We start from the raw sequence: 22,277 nt of genomic DNA on the forward strand, positions 1-22,277 counted from the left end.
CGGGATCTTCTCCCTAGATGGCCATTGCAAGAAGCCTGGCCCCCTGGACTTTCTCTTTTTCTTCCTGCCTATCATAGACTTTCATATCAATCTCAATAAGCTCTTCAGTGCCCTTTCCCATTACTCCTTCTACCTTTTGCAATTTTCTTCTAATGTCATCATATGATTGGCCCGCAAATAGGGACACCAGAACCCGTTTGTCGGGGTTCTCAGGATCCAGATCAGTATACTTCCGACACACCTCACATAACCTTTCATAGAATCCTGCTGGGGATTTTTCTTTTATCTGTTTTATTTCATACAGTTTGGATAAGTTGACTGTCTTTGTAATACACTTCCTCATTCCCTTTACAAGCAGATTAGCATAGCTGGCATGCTGCTTGCGCTCCGCATCAGTCCCATGTGACCACCCGGGGTTGGTGTCAGGGATGGCCTTGGCTCCGCTAAGCTTATCTTCATCCTCGCTCTGTGCTCAAGCCGTCTCAAAAACACATTCCTTTGCTTTTATTTTTACTAGTCTATGCTCCTCAGCTGTCAATAGGGTGCGCATGACAAGCTGCATGTCTTGCCAAGCGGGCTTGTGAGTGTCAATGATAGTCTCGAAGACCCCAGCCATTTGGCCTGGATCTTCAGAGAAGGTAGGATTTTGATGTTTCCAATTATAGAGGTCGCTGGTAGTAAAGGGAACATACACATAGGCTGTGTGTCCCTCTGAGTCAAGGACTTCCCTTAAGGGAGCTTGGAGAGATGTTACTGGCATCGCCTCAGGGTCGTTTTCGGGGGGGGGGCTGATTCGTGGCTCCGGAGAGACTCTAACTGAGCCTTGGCAGCGGCCGCCTCCCTCTCTTCATGTTCCTTTTTCCAAAAATCCTCCCAACATTTTTTCTCGGCCTGAATCTCGGCCAGAGTTTCCTGGGACACAGGTTGTGGGAGGCTGGGATATAAAGGAGGGGTCTAAAAGGTCCTCGGGTGCCAGGGGAATAACGGGGGCTGATGGGCAGAGGCTGTCCGAAGCTGCAGCCTTCGGGGGACCTCTGCGGACAATTATTATTTTACACTGAGACATTTTACATTTCAATAATCATGACAGCACTCGTGGTTAGGAGTGTACGAAAGTCACTTACCTGGTCTCGCAGCTTGCTTCGCGGTGGGGGGGAGGCGCTTCGCTGCTTCCCCCGAAGTTCAGGCGGGGGGGAGGCTTCCCGCCTCGCCCGGCTGAAATTCAGGCCGGGGGGGAGGCTTCCTGCCTCGCCCGGCCGAAATTCAGGCCGGGGAGGAGGCGCCTCGCCTCGCCCGGCTGCAAAATAAAAAGTAAAAAAAGAAAAAGCCCCCGTGATAGGCTACGTGACGATTTACGTAGCCTATCACGGCTAGATCTGCAAAGTCAGCCGTGATATGCTACGTTAATCGTCCCGTAGCCTATCACGGGTGACTTAAAAAAAAAAAGCGCGTACGCAAATGGCGGCCCCCATAGGGAGCCGCCATTCGCGTTCCTTATTTTCGCCGTAGTCTACGTAATCTTTACGTAGACTACAGCGACCAAATAAGGAACGCGAATGGCGGCTCCCTATGGGGGCCGCCATTAGCCGTACGCGCTTTTTTTTTTTTTTAAGTCACCCGTGATAGGCTACATGACGATTTATGTAGCCTATCACGGCTGACTTTGCAGATCTAGCCGTGATAGGCTACATAAATCGTCACGTAGCCTATCACGGGGGCGTTTTCGTTTTTTTTTTACTTTTCTTGGAATGGCGGCGGCGGCAGCAGCCGGTCGAAAGACCGGCTGCCGCCCCCGCCCCTGTCGAAGCCCTGCCGAACCGCCGCTGCGACCCGCCACCGGGAGCGACATTCGGGAAAGTTAAGTCCCATCCCGGGCGGGGGGCGGGTGCGGAGAATTTCTCCCCGAAACTACTTCGGGGGGCCGAATACATTGGCACTCGGCCCCCCGAAGTTTCAGTGAGAAATTCTCCCCCATCCCTACTCGTGGTTACAAAATTTCTCTAAAGTTTCTCTAGACATTTTAACACCATAATCACCCTTAAACTGTTTCCAGTGTTGAAGCATACACCCCAGAAGTGTGCCCTCAGAACATTTACTAGAGGCAGAACCCATGGCTTTCCTGGCCTCTGTTCCAATGTTAATTCCAAAAGAGAAACACACTCTTACCTCGTCTGAGGTGGCCACGTCCGGCTGCTTCAAACCGTCACCTCTGAGCAAAAGACTGTTTGTTCTGTGTCCAGAAAGGGACTTCCCCTCTAGGGTCCCCGGCGCCGGTCAACACACGTCCGAGAAGCAGGGGAATGGCGGATCCTAATTCAGGCTTCCGGTGCACACTTCATTCCCTGCCATCGGAGGTCGTTTGGCCACGGGGGTTGACTAGAGGAAAAGTCCCGGTGGAGTTGCCATTTGTTGCACAAATTATGCTTAAATTCGTTCACTCTAAGAGTGGTATGCCAATATCCCCTTAGAGACACACAGAACTCTGAGATTCGGTCCAACGCAGTTTTATTTGGTAGGAGACAAACAGCACTGTTCGGGTGGATTCTCACGGCTAACGCCACAAAGGAGAACCACACCCTAGATGTTTTTGGTACAGCTTATATACATTCAGTATAATGACCTCATTAGCTATGCAGCGTGGGCCACATAATATTCATGAACATCATTAAGCATGCGTAGTTGACATGTCTCTATGGCTGACCTGTCCTTGCAAGCTGGGCAGGAAGCGATCTAGCTGGAACTGGTTCTAACCAGCTGCAGGAGTGGTGGCTACTCAAGCGGGGGGGCTCCTCTGGCTGTACCTAATATGAATAAGAAGGTTACTGTTGGTTTCAACAAGGCAGTTGATAAGACGATCTTCCTCTGGGACTTTCCACTGTAGGAGGCTGCCTCGGATGGCTGCCAATACTTTAAGATGGTGCCTCTTTGGTTCTATCACTACTACACTCTCTCCAGACACTTCTGTAGGTGAGCAACTAGAGGCCAGCTAGTACTCCTTGTATGGTGGGGCCAATTTGGTCTTGGGCCCTCCAGTTACTGATTCCGGCACTAGGGAATTTTCCCAGGGAATGGAGGTGATAAATAGTTTGGTTCAACAGCAAGGAGTACTTCCTGGTGTCAGTTTTCACATATTTTAAACATACCTAATTGTTGGTTAGCTGTCTTGAGGTTGGTAATGAGGTTAGGACTAATAAATGCGTAAATAAATGACCCCTACAACAGTAATAATTACAGTCAGTAGATACAACATGGAGGAAGAGATAAGAGAACCAGTAAAACAAGGATGAAAGTATATTATTTTATTTTTTTTAAGGAAAAGTGTGAAGATACATAACACTTTTAACTTATTGATTTTAATGGCTTGTTTAATTTACACCAGATTGTTTAATAATTATAGATATCATGAATCTATGGACCTGACGAAGTGGGCTGCAATCTATGAAAGGTTATGCTATAATACATTTGTAAGTTTTTAAGGTGCCACAAGAGTTTGTTGTTTCTAGATATGTACTATTGTATTTCACTAGCTGATATGGAAAAAAGGAACAAATGGACTTTCTTGTTTCACTATATTGCCAGAAACCAAATTTTAGTGGAGCTGCATCAAATAAAGTATGTTGAAGGAAAATTGCTGCCTCATCCTTAAGTCTTTACAGCTACGTATACTTGCTGAAAACAAAACTTGTCAAAAGGGATTTCATTGTTTCTGAAACTGTGTGAAGTGGAAAAAAATCCTAGAACAAAGCATAATTGAAAGCAGGTATCAGCTGCAAAACACAGAAGCCTGGTTTATCACATTACCCTAGATGATCCAGTTCTGCCTCATTAGGCAGGTTTATTTTCTCCAGTTATTCCAAATTCAGCAAATATGTCTCAAAAATGAAAACTTTGGATTTTATAGCAATGATGATACTAATTTCAGTTTTGTTGTTTGTGGTCCTGGTCTATATTCAGGAATTTAATTTATATTTGTATAAACCTGAAGTCAGAGTTTCTATCAATTCACATTTAAACTATGGTTTAATTTCATAGATTGGCAGTGATGCAAAATGTATTTGGGTTGGATCCTAAGGTGCTCTTCCATTCACAGAAGAAGGGCATTTGATCCAGTCAGGGAGGAAATTTTCAGCCCCCCCCCCACACTTTCCATGCTGTTCCCAGAGGGCCCATCAGTCATCTGGAGCATATTTTGGGGGGTGCAAAAGGGAGAGAAATATGGTGAAAATGACCTTCCCCATTCTGTTAGTGGGTGCCAAGGTAGGAGCATCCTTTTCATAAGCAAAACTCAGTTCATGTGATCTTGGCATCAAACTCATTATGTACAAGGTTTCCTTTAGTGCATACTGATACCTGAATTCTTTCCCTAATTTATGTATATGACTTTTCATGTTATATGTTCATGAAAGAGAGCTTTGGCTATTAGGTGGTATAGAGAAGTAATAAACAAACAAACAAACAAACAAACAAATGCTTTTCTACACAAGGCTGTTAATCCACTGCATCTATGTATGGTTTTGTTGCAAAATTGAGATCCAAGTACTACACAAGGAGCATTTCCTTTCCTTCTTTTCTGCTACAATACCTCTAGGTGACACTGTGGTATAGTGGAATAGCACAAACAGACAAGAGGAAGTCATGCTTCAGAGCCAGTGTGGTATAGTGGCAAGAGTGTTGGACTAGGAGCTGGGAGATCCGGGTTCTAGTCCCCACTCGGCCATGGAAGCTCACTGGGTGACTTTGGGCCAGTCACACACTCTCAGCCCAACCCACCTCACAGGGTTGTTGTTGTGAGGATAAAATGGAGAGGAGGAGGATAATGTAAGCCGCCTTGGGTTCCTTGCAAGAGGAAAAAAGGTGGGGTATAAATGCAATTAAATAAATAAATAAATAAATAAATAATAATAAATTTGCCATTAGAAATGATGCCCCATTTTCCCTGTTCTAAAAACACTCACGGAAAATGCTCTTTACAAACAGAAGCAAAACTGGAGGGTCATATCATTGTCTAAATAACCTGTGAACAACCATGAGTAGGGAATGATGAACGCAGAACAACTGTCTCACATAGAAAATCTTGAACGGTTCACTCTAGTATTTCAGATGCCAGAGGGAAACTCTTTGTACTGTTTTCTGTATTTCTGTTCTCATTTGAAATTTGGTGCTTGGACTTGCTAAATTAATTAATGGATGGAAAAAATGATAAGCTTAAAATATGGACCTAGGAACAGACACAAGAATGTGGTATATAAAGCCATCATTCTTAGTTAATGACATGAAATAAAACAGATGACATAGTGTCACTTTAGTAAATTAGCCAGCGCCATGGTGTTTAGATGCTTGGTTCTACCTAATAGGATTAACATGCCATTTGGAAATCCAGGTCATGAAGAGAGATGATAGCTCACAGGAATAAGAAATGTAGCTGGTAAGTGGGGAAAGTGATATCCTGGTGTTATCACAGTGACTTCTTCCAGAGATTATTGTACAACCAAATATTCATCACTGCAACCCATCTTTGAAATGGGTTTAAGTCAAGGAGATGCAGTCTGGCTATTTAGACCAGACCACTTACAGTACTGTGCAAAAGTCTTAGGCCACCACCAGCTTTGTTGTTTTAGCAAAGTTTTAATATGTACAGGCAAAAGTCGGTATTTAGTGTGACCTCCCTTGGCTCTAAGCACATCTTGAACTCTTTTGGGGAGACAGTCCTGAAGTTTTCTGAAGTAATCTTCTGGTATATTATACCAGGCTTCTTTCAGCACTTCCCAGAGTTCTTCTTTAGATGTGGGTTGTCTTTTATTTCTTTCTCTGTCCAGATGATCCCATACTGCCTCTATAATATTCAGGTCTGGACTCTGTGGAGGCCAGTCCATGACTGTCAGTGTTTTATCAGCTGTTTTCCTCGCTAAATAGGATTTCACTGCATTAGCAGTGTGCTTGGGATCATTATCGTGCGGAAAAATGAAGCCATTCCCAATCAGGCGCTTTCCAGAAGGAATAGCATGATGAATTAAAACCTGTCTGTACTTTTCAGCATTCATGATCCCATCAATACGGACAAGATCACCAACACCACTGGCAGAAATGCAGCCCCAAACTAGTACAGACCCTCCACCATGTTTCACTGAAGGCCACAAGCACTCATTCGTCCACCTCTCTCCAACTCTTCTTCTCACATGTTGTCGATTGGACTCCAAAATTTCAAACTTGGATTCATCTCTCCATAATACTCTTTTCCACTGATCTTCATTCCAATCTTTGTGAGCTTTAGCATATCTTAGCCTTTTCACCCAGTTCCCCTTCCGCAAAAGTGGTTTCTTGGCTGCTACCTTTCCATGAAGACCATTCCTGGCCAGGCTCCTGCTGTTACTCTAGTGTAAGGGGAGGTCACACTAAATTCTTGCCACTTTAGCCTATGGAAGCTGTTTTTTCTTATTTTTTTTTCCTATTGTTGAATAATGTATACAAATTTCCTGTATTTTCTGGTTGTATTCTAAATGAAGAGACTGAGAAATAATTATATATGGTCATTATACCATTGCTAAAACAACAAATCTAATGGTCGTCTAAGACTTTTGCACAGAACTGTACATTTAGCAGATGTTAGCTATTCAGTGCCAACTAAGCAAGGGGGTAAAGCTGTTTCCTTCCAAAGTTTAAATCATAACTGACTTAGGAAGCTATCTTATACACATGTACCTGGGAATAAGCCACCTTGAATGCTGTGGGACTTGCCTTTTTAAAAAATATATTTTTATTTATTTTATTTTTATAAATGAAATAAACAATACCAAAATTACCAACAACCTAATCAATACTTCAATTTCCCAACAGTACAATATTCTGATGAGGACACCACAATAACAAAGAGAGAAGAAAAAAGAGGGGGGAAGGGGGGGAAAGGGAGGAGGAAAGGAAGTGAAGAAAAAAGAAAAATTCCCTACCCTTCCTTCCCCCTCTCCCTCTCCCTCCCCCTTAAAGAATTGAGTTTAAACTCCAACACCCCCTGGCCTCCGATGCCATTCTATTTTAAAAACTGTATCTATAACCTTAACAATCTTTTGTTGTTTATTCGGTCAGTCGCTTCCGACTCTTCGTGACTTCATGCACCTGCCCACGCCAGAGCTTCCTGTTGGCTGTCGCCACCCACAGCTCCCCCAAGGTCGAGTCCGTCACCTCCAGAATATCATCCATCCATCTTGCCCTTGGTCGGCCCCTCTTCCTTTTGCCTTCCACTTTCCCTAGCATCAGCATCTTCTCCAGGGTATCCTGTCTTCTCATGATGTGGCCAAAGTACTTCAGTTTTGCCTTTAATATCATTCCCTCCAGTGAGCAGTCTGGCTTTATTTTCTGGAGTATGGACTGGTTTGATCTTCTTGCAGTCCAAGGCACTCTCAGAATTTTCCTCCAGCACCACAGTTTGAAAGCATCTATCTCCCTTCGCTCAGCCTTCCTTATGGTCTAGCTCTCGCAGCCATAGGTTACTACAGGGAATACCATTGCTTTAACTATGCGGACCTTTGTTGTCAGTGTGATGTCTCTGCTCTTCACTATTTTATCAAGATTTGTCATTGCTGTCCTCCCAAGAAGTAAATGTCTTCTGATTTCCTGTCTGCAGTCAGCATCTGCAGGAATCTTTGCGCCTAGAAAGACAAAGTCTGTCACTGCCTCCACGTTTTCTTCCTCTATTTGCCAGTTATCAATCAAGCTGGTTGCCATAATCTTGGGGTTTTTGAGGTTTAACTGCAACCCAGCTTTTGCACTTTCTTCTTTCACCTTCGTCATGAGGTTCCTCAGCTCCTCCTCGCTTTCAGCCATCCAAGTGGTATCATCTGCATCTCGGAGATTGTTAATGTTTCTTCCAGCGATTTTAACTCCAGCCTTGGCTTCATCAAGCCCAGCACATCGCATGATGTGTTCTGCATACAAGTTGAATAGGTGGGGTAAGAGTATACAACCCGGCCGTACTCCTTTCCCAGTCTTAAACCAGTCCGTTGTTCCATGGTCTGTTCTTACCGTTGCTACTTGGTCGTTATACAGATTCTTCAGGAGGCAGACAAGATAATTTGGTATCCCCATACCACCAAGAACTTGCCACAATTTGTTATGATCCACACAGTCAAAGGCTTTAGAATAGTCAATAAAATAGAAATAGATGTTTTTCTGAAACTCCCTGGCTTTCTCCATTATCCAGTGGATATTGGCAATTTGGTCTCTAGTTCCTCTGCCTTTTCTAAACTCAGGTTGTACATCTGGCAGTTCTCGTTCCATGAATTGCTGGAGTCTACCTTGCAAGAATATGAACTTGAGCACACTCCGGGAGAGAGCGCAGGACAGGAAGGCCTGGAGTGCTATGGTCCATGGGGTCACGAAGAGTCGGACACAACTGAACGACTGAACAACAACAACTTTGCAAGATCTGGAGCATTACCTTACTGGCATGTGAAATAAGTGCCACTGTTCGATTGTTTGAACATTCTTTGGTGCTTCCCTTTTTTGGTCTGGGGATATAAGTTGATCTTTTCCAATCTGTTGGCCATTCTTGTGTTTTCCAAATTTGCTGGCATATGGCATGCATCACCTTGACAGCATCATCTTGCAAGATTTTAAACAGTTCAGCTGGGATACCGTCATCTCCTGCTGCCTTGTTATTAGCAATGGTTCGTAAGGCCCATTCAACCTCACTCTTCAGGATGTCTGGCTCTAGCTCACTGACCACACCATCAAACCTATCCCCGATATTATTATCCTTCCTATACAGATCTTCCGTATATTCTTGCCACCTTTTCTTGATCTCTTCTGCTTCTGTTAGGTCCTTGCCATCTTTGTTTTTGATCATACCCATTTTTGCCTGGAATTTACCTCCGATGTTTCTAATTTTCTGGAAGAGGTCTCTTGTCCTTCCTATTCTATTATCTTCTTCCGCTTCTGCGCATTGCTTGTTTTAAAATAATTCCTTATCTCTTCTGGCTAACCTCTGGAATTTTGCATTTAATTGGGCATATCTCCCCCTATCACTGTTGCCTTTTGCTTTCCTTCTTTCTTGGGCTGCTTCCAGTGTCTCAGCAGACAGCCATCTTGCCTTCTTGGTTTTCTTTTTCTTTGGGACGTTTTTTGTTGCCGCCTCCTGAACAATGTTGCAAACTTCTGTCCATAGTTCTTCCGGGACCCTGTCTACTAAATCTAGTCCCTTAAATCTATTCTTCACCTCCACTGCATATTCATGAGGAATATTAGTGAGCTCATATCTGACTGATCTGTGGGTCTTCCCTATTCTCTTTAGTCTGATTCTAAATTGTGCAATAAGAAGTTCGTGATCTGAACTACAGTCAGCTCCAGGTCTTGTTTTTACCGACTGCATAGATGTCCGCCACCTTTGGCTACAAAGGATGTAGTCAATCTGATTTCGGTGTCGACCATCTGGTGAAGTCCATGTATAAAGTCGACTCTTAGGTTGTTGGAAGAGAGTGTTTGTTATGCACAGTGAGTTGTCTTTGCAAAATTCTATCAGCCTATGTCCTGCTTCATCTTGTTCTCCCAGACCATGCTTCCCTGTAATTCCAGGTCTCATTTGACTACCCACCTTAGCATTCCAGTCTCCTGTAATGAAAATAACATCTTTGTTTGGCGTACTATCCAGTAGGTGCTGCAGATCCTCATAGAACTGATCTACTTCTGCTTCTTCAGTATCTGTGGTTGTGGCGTATATTTGGATCACTGTGATGTTAAATGGCTTACCCTGAATTCAAATTGAGATCATTCTGTCATTTTTTGGATTGTATCCAAGCTCTGCTTTAGCCACTTTATTATTAATTATGAAGGCTACTCCATTTCTTCTGTGGTCCTCTTGTCCACAGTAGTAGATCTGGTGGTCATTTGATGTGAAGTGGCCCATTCCAGTCCATTTCAGTTCACTGACACCCAAAATGTCTATATTTAATCTTGGCATCTCCCCAATAACCACATCCAATTTGCCCTGGCTCATAGATCTTACATTCCAGGTTCCTATGGTGTGTTGATCTTTAGAACATCGGATTCGTCGTTCACCACCAGCACCATCGGCTGCTAGCTGTCCTTTCGGCTTTGAGCTAGCTGCGTCATCACATCTGGGGCTAGTTGAATTTATCCTCTGTTCCTCCCCAGTAGCATTTTGACCATCTTCCAACCTGGGAGTCCCATCTTCCGATGGTATACTGACATATCTCTGGTTGTACTGATCCATTTAGTTTTCATGGCAAGAATGCTGGGTGGGTTGCCGTTTCCTTCCCCAGGGATCGTATTTAGTCTGACCTCTCTGCCATGACCTTCCTGTCTTGGGTGTCCCTTCACGGTTTAGCTCATGACGTCATTGAGGTGCTCAAGGTCCAGCACCACGACTAGGTAACGATCTCCTTTGCTACAGTTAAACTGTAACGATCTTACAGTTTAATAAACAACCTTACATTTTTATATCATATCATCAATCTTATATCAAGCAAACAGGTTTACAATTCATTCCCAAAAGCCTATATTATTAGTAATAATATATATATATATATAATTATATAATAATAAAACTTAATATAAACCTTCAACCATCAGTAATATATTTTATACTAGATATATTATCTATTTTAAAATAAAAAAATATAAAGAAAAGCAAGAAAAAATAAAATGAAAGAGAGTAAACCAATATAAATATAATCATTTATCTTCTGAATTAGCCTGGATCATATAGACTAAACACAAACAGTTAACAAAGCTTGTTTAAAGATTCCAGTTCATGGGGTCATAACAGAACTCTCACACATTTTTACATTAAGCCATGCCTCCGCCATTTCATGATTTAGAAACTTCTTCATCTGACCTTCAGACACAGTACAAAGTGTAGCTGGATATTTTAAGTAATATTCATTTGTTTTGCCATCTTCTTTGCTTTGATAAATTGCCTTCTTTTATTCGCCACCTCTTTGATGTAGTCTGGAAATAACATAACCTTATTTTGTTTCCAAGAAAGGCTTCCAGCCTCCCTTGCCAAACACAGGATATAATTCTTTGTGGAGACTTTTGCAAATTGAGCTGTGATCATGTAATCAGACCCTTTAGCATTTGGCACACGAAATGCCTGCTCAATATCAAGTAAATAATCAGATGGAATAGGGAGTATCTCATGCAAAAGTTTATCCACAAAAATAGGCAATTTTACATCATTAGGCAATTTTTTAATCCCAATAATACATACATTAGATCTTTTTGTGAAGGCCTCCAGCTGAGATATTCTATCAGAGATATTTTTAAAACAAGTTTGTGTCATAGTTTCATTTCCTGCCACTCAAGTCTTCAAGCTCATTAATTTTCGTCTCCATTTTTTGCCGTGACGCATTAATTAAAGCTCCTTGCAGGGCGGTGATGGAATTTTGGATTAAATCCAGCCTTTTGACTTGTTCCGTAAATTGCGAAGATAAAGTATTTATCAGCGTAAATAATTCCCCTATATCTTCTGTTTTCGACACTTTTGACACAGAGGATGCGGGGGGAGTAGATGCCAGCTCCTTTCTTCTCTTCGGCGCAGACATGTTTCTCTCAAACAGATCTGACAGGTCCTCAGATGTTCTCAAATATTGTTAACGTTTCTTAAATCATCCCTCAGAGGTTGTTGATATTTCTTAAAGCATATATTATTATGGAACACATCAACCCTGTTTTCTCCTATAAAATAGGAGTCTCAGTACAGCTTTTTGCATTGGTAAAGCTCTGGGAAGATAATCCCGGAATCCAGCCCCCCCCCCCACTATCTCATGGGGGTTACTTTTCTTCAAGATGTTGTCCAGGGCTACTGCCTTGCCCCCCCCCTTCAATTCCAGGGGGGAGATGAAAAGGTTTCTCAACCTTTTAAAAAGCTGTTTGAGAAAGCTCCCACGGAGACCTGTGGGAAGCTGCCAGAGCGACATCGGTCCCAGTCGGAAGTCTGCTGTGGGACTTGCTTTTGAGTGAACATAAGCTCCAGTGGAATTGAAAAGGTAATCCAGCAACCACTTACACAGGTGCCATTCTATTGAATTGTAAGTGTAAACTAGGAATGGGTGAGCAATCAGAAACTTGTCATTATTGCATTCCCCCCCCCCAAAGTAAGAAAAAATTGGATAATATTTTTCAGCCAGAGGGCCTGAGAAAGAATATTGGACAGTCAGTATCCAATACTGCCACTGTGCTTCTGCTCATTATGTTGTGGCAATAGGACCTACCGCTAGCGTAATGGGGAGTTAGTGCTACCTAAAGTAACCCCAGAAACTAGCAGAAATGCTCAGGGCAGGTCAGTGGAGTTCCGTTCTGCCAGCTTTGCTGACCTGCCCCATTCTGGAAACAAATGTTTCCTCTCATTGCCAGTTCCTTTAAGAACTGCTAGCTTCCCCATTGTGGTAGCAGTGGCTCCCGCTGGCGTGCAGGCAGTATTTGATACTGGCCATTTATTTTTGTTATTTACAAGCAGCCCTGTAACAAAAATTCTCCAGCGGCTTAAAGAATAAAAACAAACAAGCTCAAAGCAACAACAAAAGTGTAATACAAGAAAATGTGATGCATATTAAAAGAAACTATCAATTAAGATTTTTTAAAAGAGGAGAATAAAACATGAGAGCTAAAATTAATTTAAAAGCTACAGCAAGATTTAAAAGGCCAGAGAAAATAAAAAGAACTTTGCCTGGTGTCAAAAAGACATTAAGGTTGGTGACATGCAAGTCTTCCTGGGGAGGGCATTGCGCAACTGAGGTTCCACTACTGAAGAGGCCCTTTCAGTGGTAGCCACCTGCTGTACCTCAGCCAAAGAAGGGCCTCTAACAATAATCTCAGGGTCTGGGTAGGTCCATGTGGGAAGAATATTCATCCCCTGTCCCAAAATCTACATGGGATGTAATTGCACTTTGAAAGCCTGCAAAAGAATTCATGTTCTATGCTATTGAAGAGAGCATGCATGGAATAATAAGTAAAACAAGCAGCTTCCATGTTGCAAAAAAATTCCAACAGCATGAGGATATTTAGTCACTAGCTAATTAATATTATGTCTCTTTGTTTAAACTGAGTTATTAATCTAAAACTTTCTGTCCTGATGTCACTTTGTCCTATAAAACACTTGGTAACACACTTTGTCCATGTGTGAATAATTCTGATTTCAGAAAGACTCTCAGCATCCTGGTGGAAAGTGGTGTCATGACAAGTGACGCACATTTTCTAGGGATTCCTAGTTTTTATAGACCGTTTCGCATCTTCTGCTTGGACTTTCAACTCCTTCACAGTTGCAGCTACAAAAATGAATTATTAATTTGAATAATCTTACAGTTTCTCAAATCAAACTTTATCAGGCTCTACTCTATGGTGCATGTGGCCATCCATCTCCCATAAATGAGAGAAAACAAAAGTCCTTGCCACTCTTTGGATTCCAAGCCACCCATGGTCCACCTGAGTCTGACAGTTCATTCTGTCACTTTGAAATAACAGCCTTCAGCTGCTGGCAGCGTGTGCAGCAGGATGCATGGGAACAGTTTGTACTATGGTATTGTAGAGAGACAGTATTGTAGAAAGACTTTCAATGTAGTCTGTGGTGCAGCTGGACCTCGGGGGCAAAGTCCAGAGTTCTGCAGAGCAGGACCCCCTCAAATGATCACCCAGAGCAGGGCTCTCCAGCCTTTTTGGAGCTGTGGGCACATGTGGGAATTTGAGAAATTGCTGTGGGCACCACTACAAAATGGCTCCCATGGAGGCTCTGGCTAGTCACATAATGGCTGCTGTGGGGGGCCTAGTTAGTCAAAGGACAAATAATTCACCCAAGAAACTGTACAAGAAGAGGAAGATTGTGAATTTCAAAGCCAGTCTACAGGATTGACTCCACAGAAGCACAAAAAATACCCATTTAAGGTTGCAATCTAATGAATGCTTACATGGCACGCAATAGGAATTACTTCTGTGTAGGCTTACATAGGATTGCTCTGCTCATCCTATCCACACAGACCCCTTTCCCCAGCCCCAAAGGAAAGGAAAATCCCCCAATCCCAAAAGGAAAGAAAAAGTTTTCCCTACCTTAAACCCGGACTCAGCCACTCCATTCCCCCAGCTGGCACTGCTACCGCCTCTATCATCAGAGCCTGTGTGTGCGCGCGCGCACACGTGCATCTATGAAATCATTAGGTCCTGTGTCTAAAATTAGCTGAACCACTGAATGTAGTCAGACTGGAGTTCCTAGAGTCTTAAGTAATTCATGGTTTCATTTTGCTGCTATTCCTCCCTCCTTTTCAGGCTTTATGTAAATTGCCTCCTCTCCTGTCTAAATGCCTTCAGTTGGAAAACCTCTGAAACTGATGCCAGGTCCACACCTTTGGGTTGTCATGCCATTTGTAATTTGGACTGGAGGGGTCATGGTGACCTGAAAACTGTGGGAAGCAGTATTTGGCCCAGGAAAATGAATGATACACATGGGATATTGTAATAGGAGAAAAAAATATAAATTCATTTTCCTTCATGGAAATCTATGGAATTTTTGCCACTGGGTTATAATCAGTCCTGCAGACAATCCATTCATACCAGCTGCTTTGCCTCTGGCTATACTTGATCTATAAATAAACAGCATTTAGATAACAGTGAGTGTTCCTATGAAGGCATATTTTTCTTATTGAAATGTGGTGTGTAAGCATCCCACTTTGGATACAACCCAGAGTGATTTGTGTCTAAAGGTGCCTTGTGCAAGCAGAAAGACCATTCCACTCATACAAGGTGCCCCACCCTGAATTCTGCTGATTCCCCCTGGAGGGTCACTTGATCCTGAAGAGCAGACTTTTTCAGGGGGTGCTGAGCACTGGAAGGGATGGGAAACCCCACTGTGCCCATTGTGTGAACACTACTCATGCTTTTCTGGATCTAGTCAATAGTCCCTATAACTGTTGGGGGATACTCATGCTTTTCTGGATCCAACCCATAGTTACTATAATACCACAAGTATGCAAGTGTGCAAGTGTTTGAATTTTTTTTAAAACAAATGTCTATGTTTCATATAAAATATATTCACTGAGTTTCAAAAAAGAAAAAAAAAAAGTCTTGATCATCTGAAGCTACATCAGGGGTGAGCCTCAGAGGCATTCTTAGACAATTAAAAATGGTGGGTGGCTGCACCCCAACTCTTGGTTTTGAAATACACCCAGCTACTCAGAAAAACAGAAAAAGGTAAGCTTGATAGTGTAGTAGGGAGTTTCCTGGGAGGCTAGAGGCGGTGAGTGGGAGCAAGGGGTTTGTATTTTGCCTGTGCGCTTTCTCTCTCTCTCTCTCTCTGGCCCCATCTACATGAGCCATTTACTTTGGGGCTGCTGCGATCCAAGGATCTTCGGGACATACGACGCAGTCGCCACTTCACAGCCTAACTGTGGTTTTCACAGGGAAAATGCGGATTTCCACAGAGGCGTTTTGCTACAGTCTTTTTAGCTTGCTGCGTGTTGCTGAGCTGTCTGTCCCTTCCTCGAACTGATGTCACAGTTTGTGGTGGGCTTGGGGTAGACGTGCTTGGTGATTGCATCACTTTTCACTTCTCACCATTCCTCCCTGTTCCTTTGCAGCTGTGCAGTAACAGAGAGGTATCCATTTTGGAATGATGGGTAGGCACGTACCTCTCACATGGGCACGCCCTTTGCACATGTGAACCATTGCGAGAGTGTGGTGCTGGAGGACTGCCGGTGTGATTGTGTACAAACAGTTGGCATGGTAACGAAGGAGCAGATTACCCACATCTTACCAAAGAGGAACGGACAGACACAAAAGAACCCCTAAAATACAAAACAGCCACTAAAACCCGAAGTGTTGTACCCTTACCCACACCTGCGCATTTAAATATAATGGTAAAAAAAGCAGCGCGACTGCCGCAGTTTACTTTGCTTTAACGGCTATGTGTTAGGGCACAGCGGATTTTTCCGTTGGAGAAGTCCGCAGTAAATTGCACGTGTACTGCAGCAGAAGCTAATTCGCAGATACAATGCTGCGCAGTTACAACAGAGTGAATGCTGAAAGTGGTGCCATTTAGATGGCCCCTCTGTTTTGCCTGGATCTTGTAATTTGTGTGTGTGTGTGTTAGGGTGTGGGGTGTGTTTTGCCTAGGTTGTTTAGTTATGTTTTTTGCTGTGGATGGGTGTTTCACTGAGCATCACCAGTTTGATTTCTGCAACATAGTTATTTTTGTTGTGTTTTGTGGGGGCAAATAAGTGATTCAGCTATTGGGCAGCATAGAATTAAATAAATAAATAACATACATACATACATACATACATACATACATAAAATGATTTGGCCTTTGGGGTTCAGACTCCAGCTCTGCCTTGTACTCATTTTCTTTGCCAAGTGACTTGTTCTCAGCCTCATCAGTTTGACTTCTGTGAAATGAGTGCTGGAGCAGAAAACTGTGGGTTCAGAAGAGTAGTTTTGTTCTTTGGAGTGCATACCCTCATCTCTGCCTTGTACTTAGGTTCTAGGGCAAGGTATTTTTCTTATACCTAGGTTCTAGGGCAAGTTACTTCTTTTAGCCTCACCAATTTGCCTTCTGGGAAATGGGTATTTTGTGGCTGGCCATACCCACCATGACAGCCATTTTGTGAACCGACAAGCTCCCCCCATGGCAGCCATTTTGTGAGACCACCCATGACACTCAAAATTCGAGATGTGCCTACTTGCCCAAGAAGATTGGGGACCACTGAATAACATAATACACACTTTTAGATTATTTACGTATTAAGGTATACAAGAAAATACTCCAGACAGTCCAGATTGTAAAAGGGGTGCTACAACCCTTGTACTATATGTCTTTTGAAGTAGTGGACAGAGGCAACCCTTGTATCTGAGAAACTTGAAGCAGGATGTTCTCATTACCTCGGAGACCCTCTGTGGAGAAATGGCAACATTTTTAAACTATGCTCTTGTTCTTTCCTGTTTGTGATGGGTATCCTTTGTTAAGTCCACAAAGTGTTGATCAGTCTCAGTTCTGATATTATTCAAGAAGATTGGTGGTGTTTGAAGATGCTCAGTAATATTGCAGGATTATTCTATATAGGTGGAGGTTTCAGTCAAGCTACTCAAATTAATGCATTTAATAAAAACTGTCTAGATACTGGACACTGACCATATTCCTGAATAAAATGAAATATATAGATGTGGCATTTCTAAAATAAGTATACATTATTGCTTCTTCAACTTTCCTTTGTAGCAAATAATGTTTATGGACCTTGTTATTTAAATAATCTCTTACATGTCCTTGTAATATAACATCCTTGCCATAGGTCTTCATACTGCTGGAAATATTTACAATTCTGAAACTAAAAACAAAACCCAGCTGTTTTCAGCTTGAGAAACAATCTTTGACTCAACTCACATATAGGTAATCAAACCTCCTTGTGGAATACTGCAGAGCTGGTTTGACTGCATTGTTATATAATGCTTATAACTTTTTTTTTTTTGCTAAACCAATTATACATTATGTATGGCTGACTGTCAGTGGTCCTTGAATCCACAGAGAAACGACATCATAAATTTTTTAGAAGCTGTGTCCTGAAATCTTATTATGCCTAAGGTTTTTTTGGATATGTACATTTGGTTAAGTCTCCCCACCCCCGCCCCAATTGAAATATGTCTCTTCTGAAAATTTATCTAGTCACAAAACAAAATTCGACTTATGTGAGTCATTGTTAATTAAAGCTCAAAGCTGCTGATACTGAAAATGCTATGGACTATAATATATGTAGATTTCAGCTGAAATCTTTATAGTGTTCAACACGGGCAGCACAGAGTAGTATGCAGTCATTAGCCCACAGCCAAGAACCTAAGAAGAGCCATGCTGGATCCAGTGCAAAGGCCCATCTCGTCCAGCATTCTGTCTGCACAGTGGCCAGCTGTGCAACTGCCTATGGGAAGCCCACAACTGGGACTGAGTGCAACAGCGCCCTCCCACTTGTGTTCGCCAGCAACTGGTTCTGAGAGGCCCAAAGGGGCAGGGGATGGAACTGCCCTAAAAGACACGCATTCATTGACAAGTGGTTAAGTGCAGCTCACTTAAGGAGCTCCTAGTCCTACCAATCAAAATACAGGGTGTTTCAAAATGATGGACCCAATTTCAAAGCAGCATATTTCACGATGGCAACACATTACAGTTACACCAAAAGTTACAAATGGTTTAATGAGTTATCAAGTTTTACTAACCATTTTATAAATGCTCTATGTGCCGTCCACCTGCTGTACGGACAATATCGAGACGATAGTTGAATTCGTCCCAAACGCCTCTCAAAGTGTCTTCTTCCACTCAAAGTGTCTTCTTCCACTGCCATGATTCTGTTTTTGAGGTCATCCAGATTAGTCGCTAATGGTGGCACAAAAACATGTTCTTTGACATATCCCCACAAGAAAAAGTCGCAGGGTGTAATGTCTGGAGATCTTGGGGGCCAAGAGTGTAGCGCCAAGTCTTGGGGTCCCATGCAGCCTATCCAGCGTTGAGGCACTGTGTTATTTAGAAAACTTTGAACCTACAGGTGCTAATGTGGCGGTGCTGTTTGTGCTCTGAGAGAGGCATCTAGCGGCAATCATTTGAAACTCTATGCCCCACCCTTTCAAGTGGTAAGAGTTTCATTCATGGGCGGTTCGTGGTTGCAGAGATAAAGCGATTTCAAATCGGGTCTATCTTTTTGAAATACCCTGTATATTATGCAGCTATTGCATCTTTTTCTCCTTAATGGAAAAAGAAAAGCAGCAGTAGGAAAACATGGGAGGGTTACAAATGGAAAATGTTGTTATCTAGATCTCCCATACAGTTTTGTGAATGAGGCAGGGTGGTTGCACAATAAATATTTTGTCTGGAAGCACCTTTTGCCTCAACCAGTGTGGTCTCACTGGGTGGTAGTGGTTCCGCAGAACATCTGGGGAAAAAGAGGTTTATTTGTTGTTGTTCAGTCGTTAAGTCATGTCCGACTCTATGGTCCGTGCTATGGTCTGACCCCGTGGACCATAGCACACCAGGCCTTCCTGTCCTCCGCTCTCTCCCGGAGTGTTCTCAAGTTCAAAAACTTCCTTCACAGCTAACAAAATGCATCTGCAATAAGAAAAGTTGAACAGGCTCAGGGTACTAGTCCAGGAAAAGCAGTTCAGTGTTTCAACAACTGTTATCAATGTGTATTTCTGCCAAAATAGACCAAGCTTGCAAGTCACAGATCACTCAGTAAAAAGATAGCGTTCACAATCTGCTGTTACAAGGACAGTAGGTGAGTTAAAATAAAGGACTACTTCAGAGGTGGTGGTGAAAAATTAATTAACTGGTTACCAGTTGTTTTCTGGTCCAAATTCAAGGTGTTGGTTTTGACCTTTAAAACCCTATATGGTTCCAGCCCAGCCTGTCTTAAGGAGCGCCTCCAGTAACACCAGACAGGCTGCTCAACAAGATAAGCCTCAGATGGCCTTCTCTCTGTCCCATCAGCCGGGACAGCTAGGCTGGTGAGGACGAGGGAGGGGGCCTTCTCTGTGGTGGCCCCCACTCTGTGGAACTCCCTCCCTAGGGAACTCCGCCATGCCCCCTCTTTAACGAGCTTCTGCCACGCATTAAAAACATGGTTGTTCAGGCAGGCATTTGGGGTGGGTTAGGGTATTTTTAGAAATATGATGTTTTAATGTAGAATTTTATTGTTTTAAAACCGTAGTATTGCTGTATATCACCCAGAGTGGCCAGATGGGCGATTAAGAAATTTAATAAATAAATAAAATAAAAATTGTAGGAAAAGCTAGGTTGTTTTACACTCTCATGCAAATAGCTTCATGACAAACAGGCCTGTCCAATTATTATTGCAGTCCCTGTTCTCCTTTAGCTAAGAAGAAGAGATGTAAAATTATCCATATTGTGTATACTATATTTTGGGATTGGGATGTGTTGTACAAGTACCCTAAGAATTTTGTTCCATAAATGCAAACACACACACACACACACACACACACAGTGGCTTGGATTCAAAGGTGTCCTTTTGCTAGGATGGCCACCTGCATATGACTAAGGAGGAAATGCATTGCCAAAAACGACAGAGTTGCCTATAGTTTGCATAAAATGTTCATATGATAATTCATATGTACAGGTGCAAATTTAGAAATAATTGCTATAATTTAAATAGAAGTCCAATATATCTCACCATGGTTGGGTAGACTGTGATAAGATTGGTTCAGTCTACTGTCCAGGTATGAACTGTTGATGGGCAACTTCAAAGCCCCAACTCCTCTTACTGCTCTTGATCTTTAAACTGGAATTAGACTGCTGGACAGCTTTTCAAATAGAAGATGCATTCAAATAAACAACTGCCCTCTGTAAACTAGGACACCTGACCACTTGTCATGCTCCTGCTGGAGGAAACCTAGAGGTTAGGGAAGTAGAAAAGTCTTACGTGGCTCTGTGCCGGGCAATCCGCCGGGGGGGGGGAGCTCTGTTCCTCCCCCTGGAATCTTCCCCAGCTGGCTCTGTGGAGCTGCCGGCCAGGGCCGGCCACAGCCGGAGTTCTGGCCACGGCTGGGCTGCTGCGGCCGCAAATGGCAGCTGTCGTAGCAGCCGCCATTTGCAGCCTTGCAGTAAGCCGTGATAGGCTATGTAAATATTTACGTAGCCTATCACGGCAAAAGGCAGGGACGCAAATGGCGGCTGCTACGCCATTTGGATGGCTGCCTTTTGCCATGATAGGCTACGTAAATACTTACGTAGCCTATTCCGGCAAAGAGCAGGGGCGCAAATGGCGTAGCGGCTGCCGTTTGCACCCCTGCTCTTTGCCGTAATAGGCTACGTAAGTATTTACGTAGCCTATCACGAACAAAGCCAGCCACGCAAATGGCGACTGCTACGATGGCCGCCATTTTTGGCTGCAGCATCCAAGCAGCGGCCCGGAGACCAGCTGGAGCCGCCGGAGCTACCGCATCTGCGGCCAGGTAAGCTCTGTCCCGGGGGGATTCTGCAGGGGGCGGGGGGGGGAGGTTGTTCCACCACGGATTCCAGGGGGCCGGATTCTAAAGAATCCGGCCTCACTGGAGTCCGTGGCGAAATTACCTGACATCCCTACTAGAGGTAGAGCTACCAGAGATGGACAACACCAAGGAACCATCCACAGCAGGAGACCTGGGGGAGCCTGGGTTCTCAGGGGAGATGACCATAGTTCCGTCCCCACAGGAGGAGGGGAGTTCTGTCTCTGTGGCAGAGCCTGGGCAGCCACTTAGCCCCCCAAAGTGTAGTCATCTCAGGAGTAGGCCAGTAGGGCTCCTTTAAGGAGAAGTGCTTGAATAGAAATAATGACTCCACAAGAGGAAGGGCCTCCTCTGAAACAAGGCCTGTAACAAACTGCAGCTGAGCCCTAGGTGGGGCTCAGGAAGCTCTGGCCATATAAGCCTGCAGTATCAGTCTAGCCATTGCTGGAAACAATCCCTTCTACTAGCTTCAGTGCCTTGTACCTCTGACCTTGCTCTTAGGGATGGGTGAACTCACCCCATCCCGGCCTTAAACTGGCCATTTATGCAACATTACAGGCATATGGGCTATTTACACCTGTAATATTGCATAAATGGCCCCTTTACGGCTGCCATTTGCAAAAATGGTTATTTACAAAAAAGGCCAAGTCTCTGTTTTTATGCAAAATGGCAGCTTGGCAAGGGAGTGGGTAGCTGTGTGCTTGCCCAACTCGATGTGGGCCAAGCCAGGCAAGTGCGGTTATCCATGGACTGGCTTCCGGGGGCCAGGCCAGCAAGAAACTGCTGAGCTTTGAGCCCCAACCAGATGCCCATGCCGTCCTTACTTGCTCTGTGACTGAATCTTTGTGCTAATGACCTTGGACTCCTGCTTATCGCTGCTTCTTGGACTGCACATTGTATCTGACTGCTTATCTGTGTTTTGACCTTGGCTGCTCTTCAGACCTCTCTTTTGGAACTCTTCCTCTTGCCTGGTAAAACTGTGCCTTTGCCCGTTGCCTGCTTATTGATTTGCTTTTGGATTGCCCCTTAGTTTAACCGAATGCTGAACCTGATCCAGCCATAGCTGGACACCATCTTACCTTTTGCTAGCAGAAAGCTGCTTCGGCTTATGGAAGTGTTGTTCCTGACCTAGCACAAGAGGTGTGCTGTGTGAGAAAAGTGACCTGAAACATTTTTATATTTTCACCAGCATTTACAGAAGTTCCTAAGACCTCTTTATGGTGCGCTAGTGGTTATATACTACAGCCCGTATCTTCCTGATTCACCATGCTTCTCATACTGTTATGCAACCCTGGATACAT

At 43.6% G+C, this 22,277-nt stretch overlaps 1 protein-coding gene across 1 annotated transcript in view; it reads left to right on the top strand.

Moving 5' to 3' along the window:
• The first annotated feature begins 500 nt into the window (after positions 1-500).
• RYR2 (ryanodine receptor 2) overlaps positions 501-22,277 on the top strand; it is a 545,602-nt gene continuing 523,825 nt past the window's right edge. Inside the window, exon 1 of the mRNA XM_084828209.1 lies at positions 501-638. Within this exon, the coding sequence (XP_084684335.1) occupies positions 591-638 (48 nt within the window). The 5' untranslated portion in view covers positions 501-590. The remainder of the gene's footprint in view (positions 639-22,277) is intronic.

This window comes from Heloderma suspectum, chromosome 1 (assembly GCF_057233095.1).
Source record: "Heloderma suspectum isolate Gila_16-S chromosome 1, 16-S_ref, whole genome shotgun sequence".
NCBI classification, from domain to species: Eukaryota; Metazoa; Chordata; class Lepidosauria; order Squamata; family Helodermatidae; genus Heloderma; species Heloderma suspectum.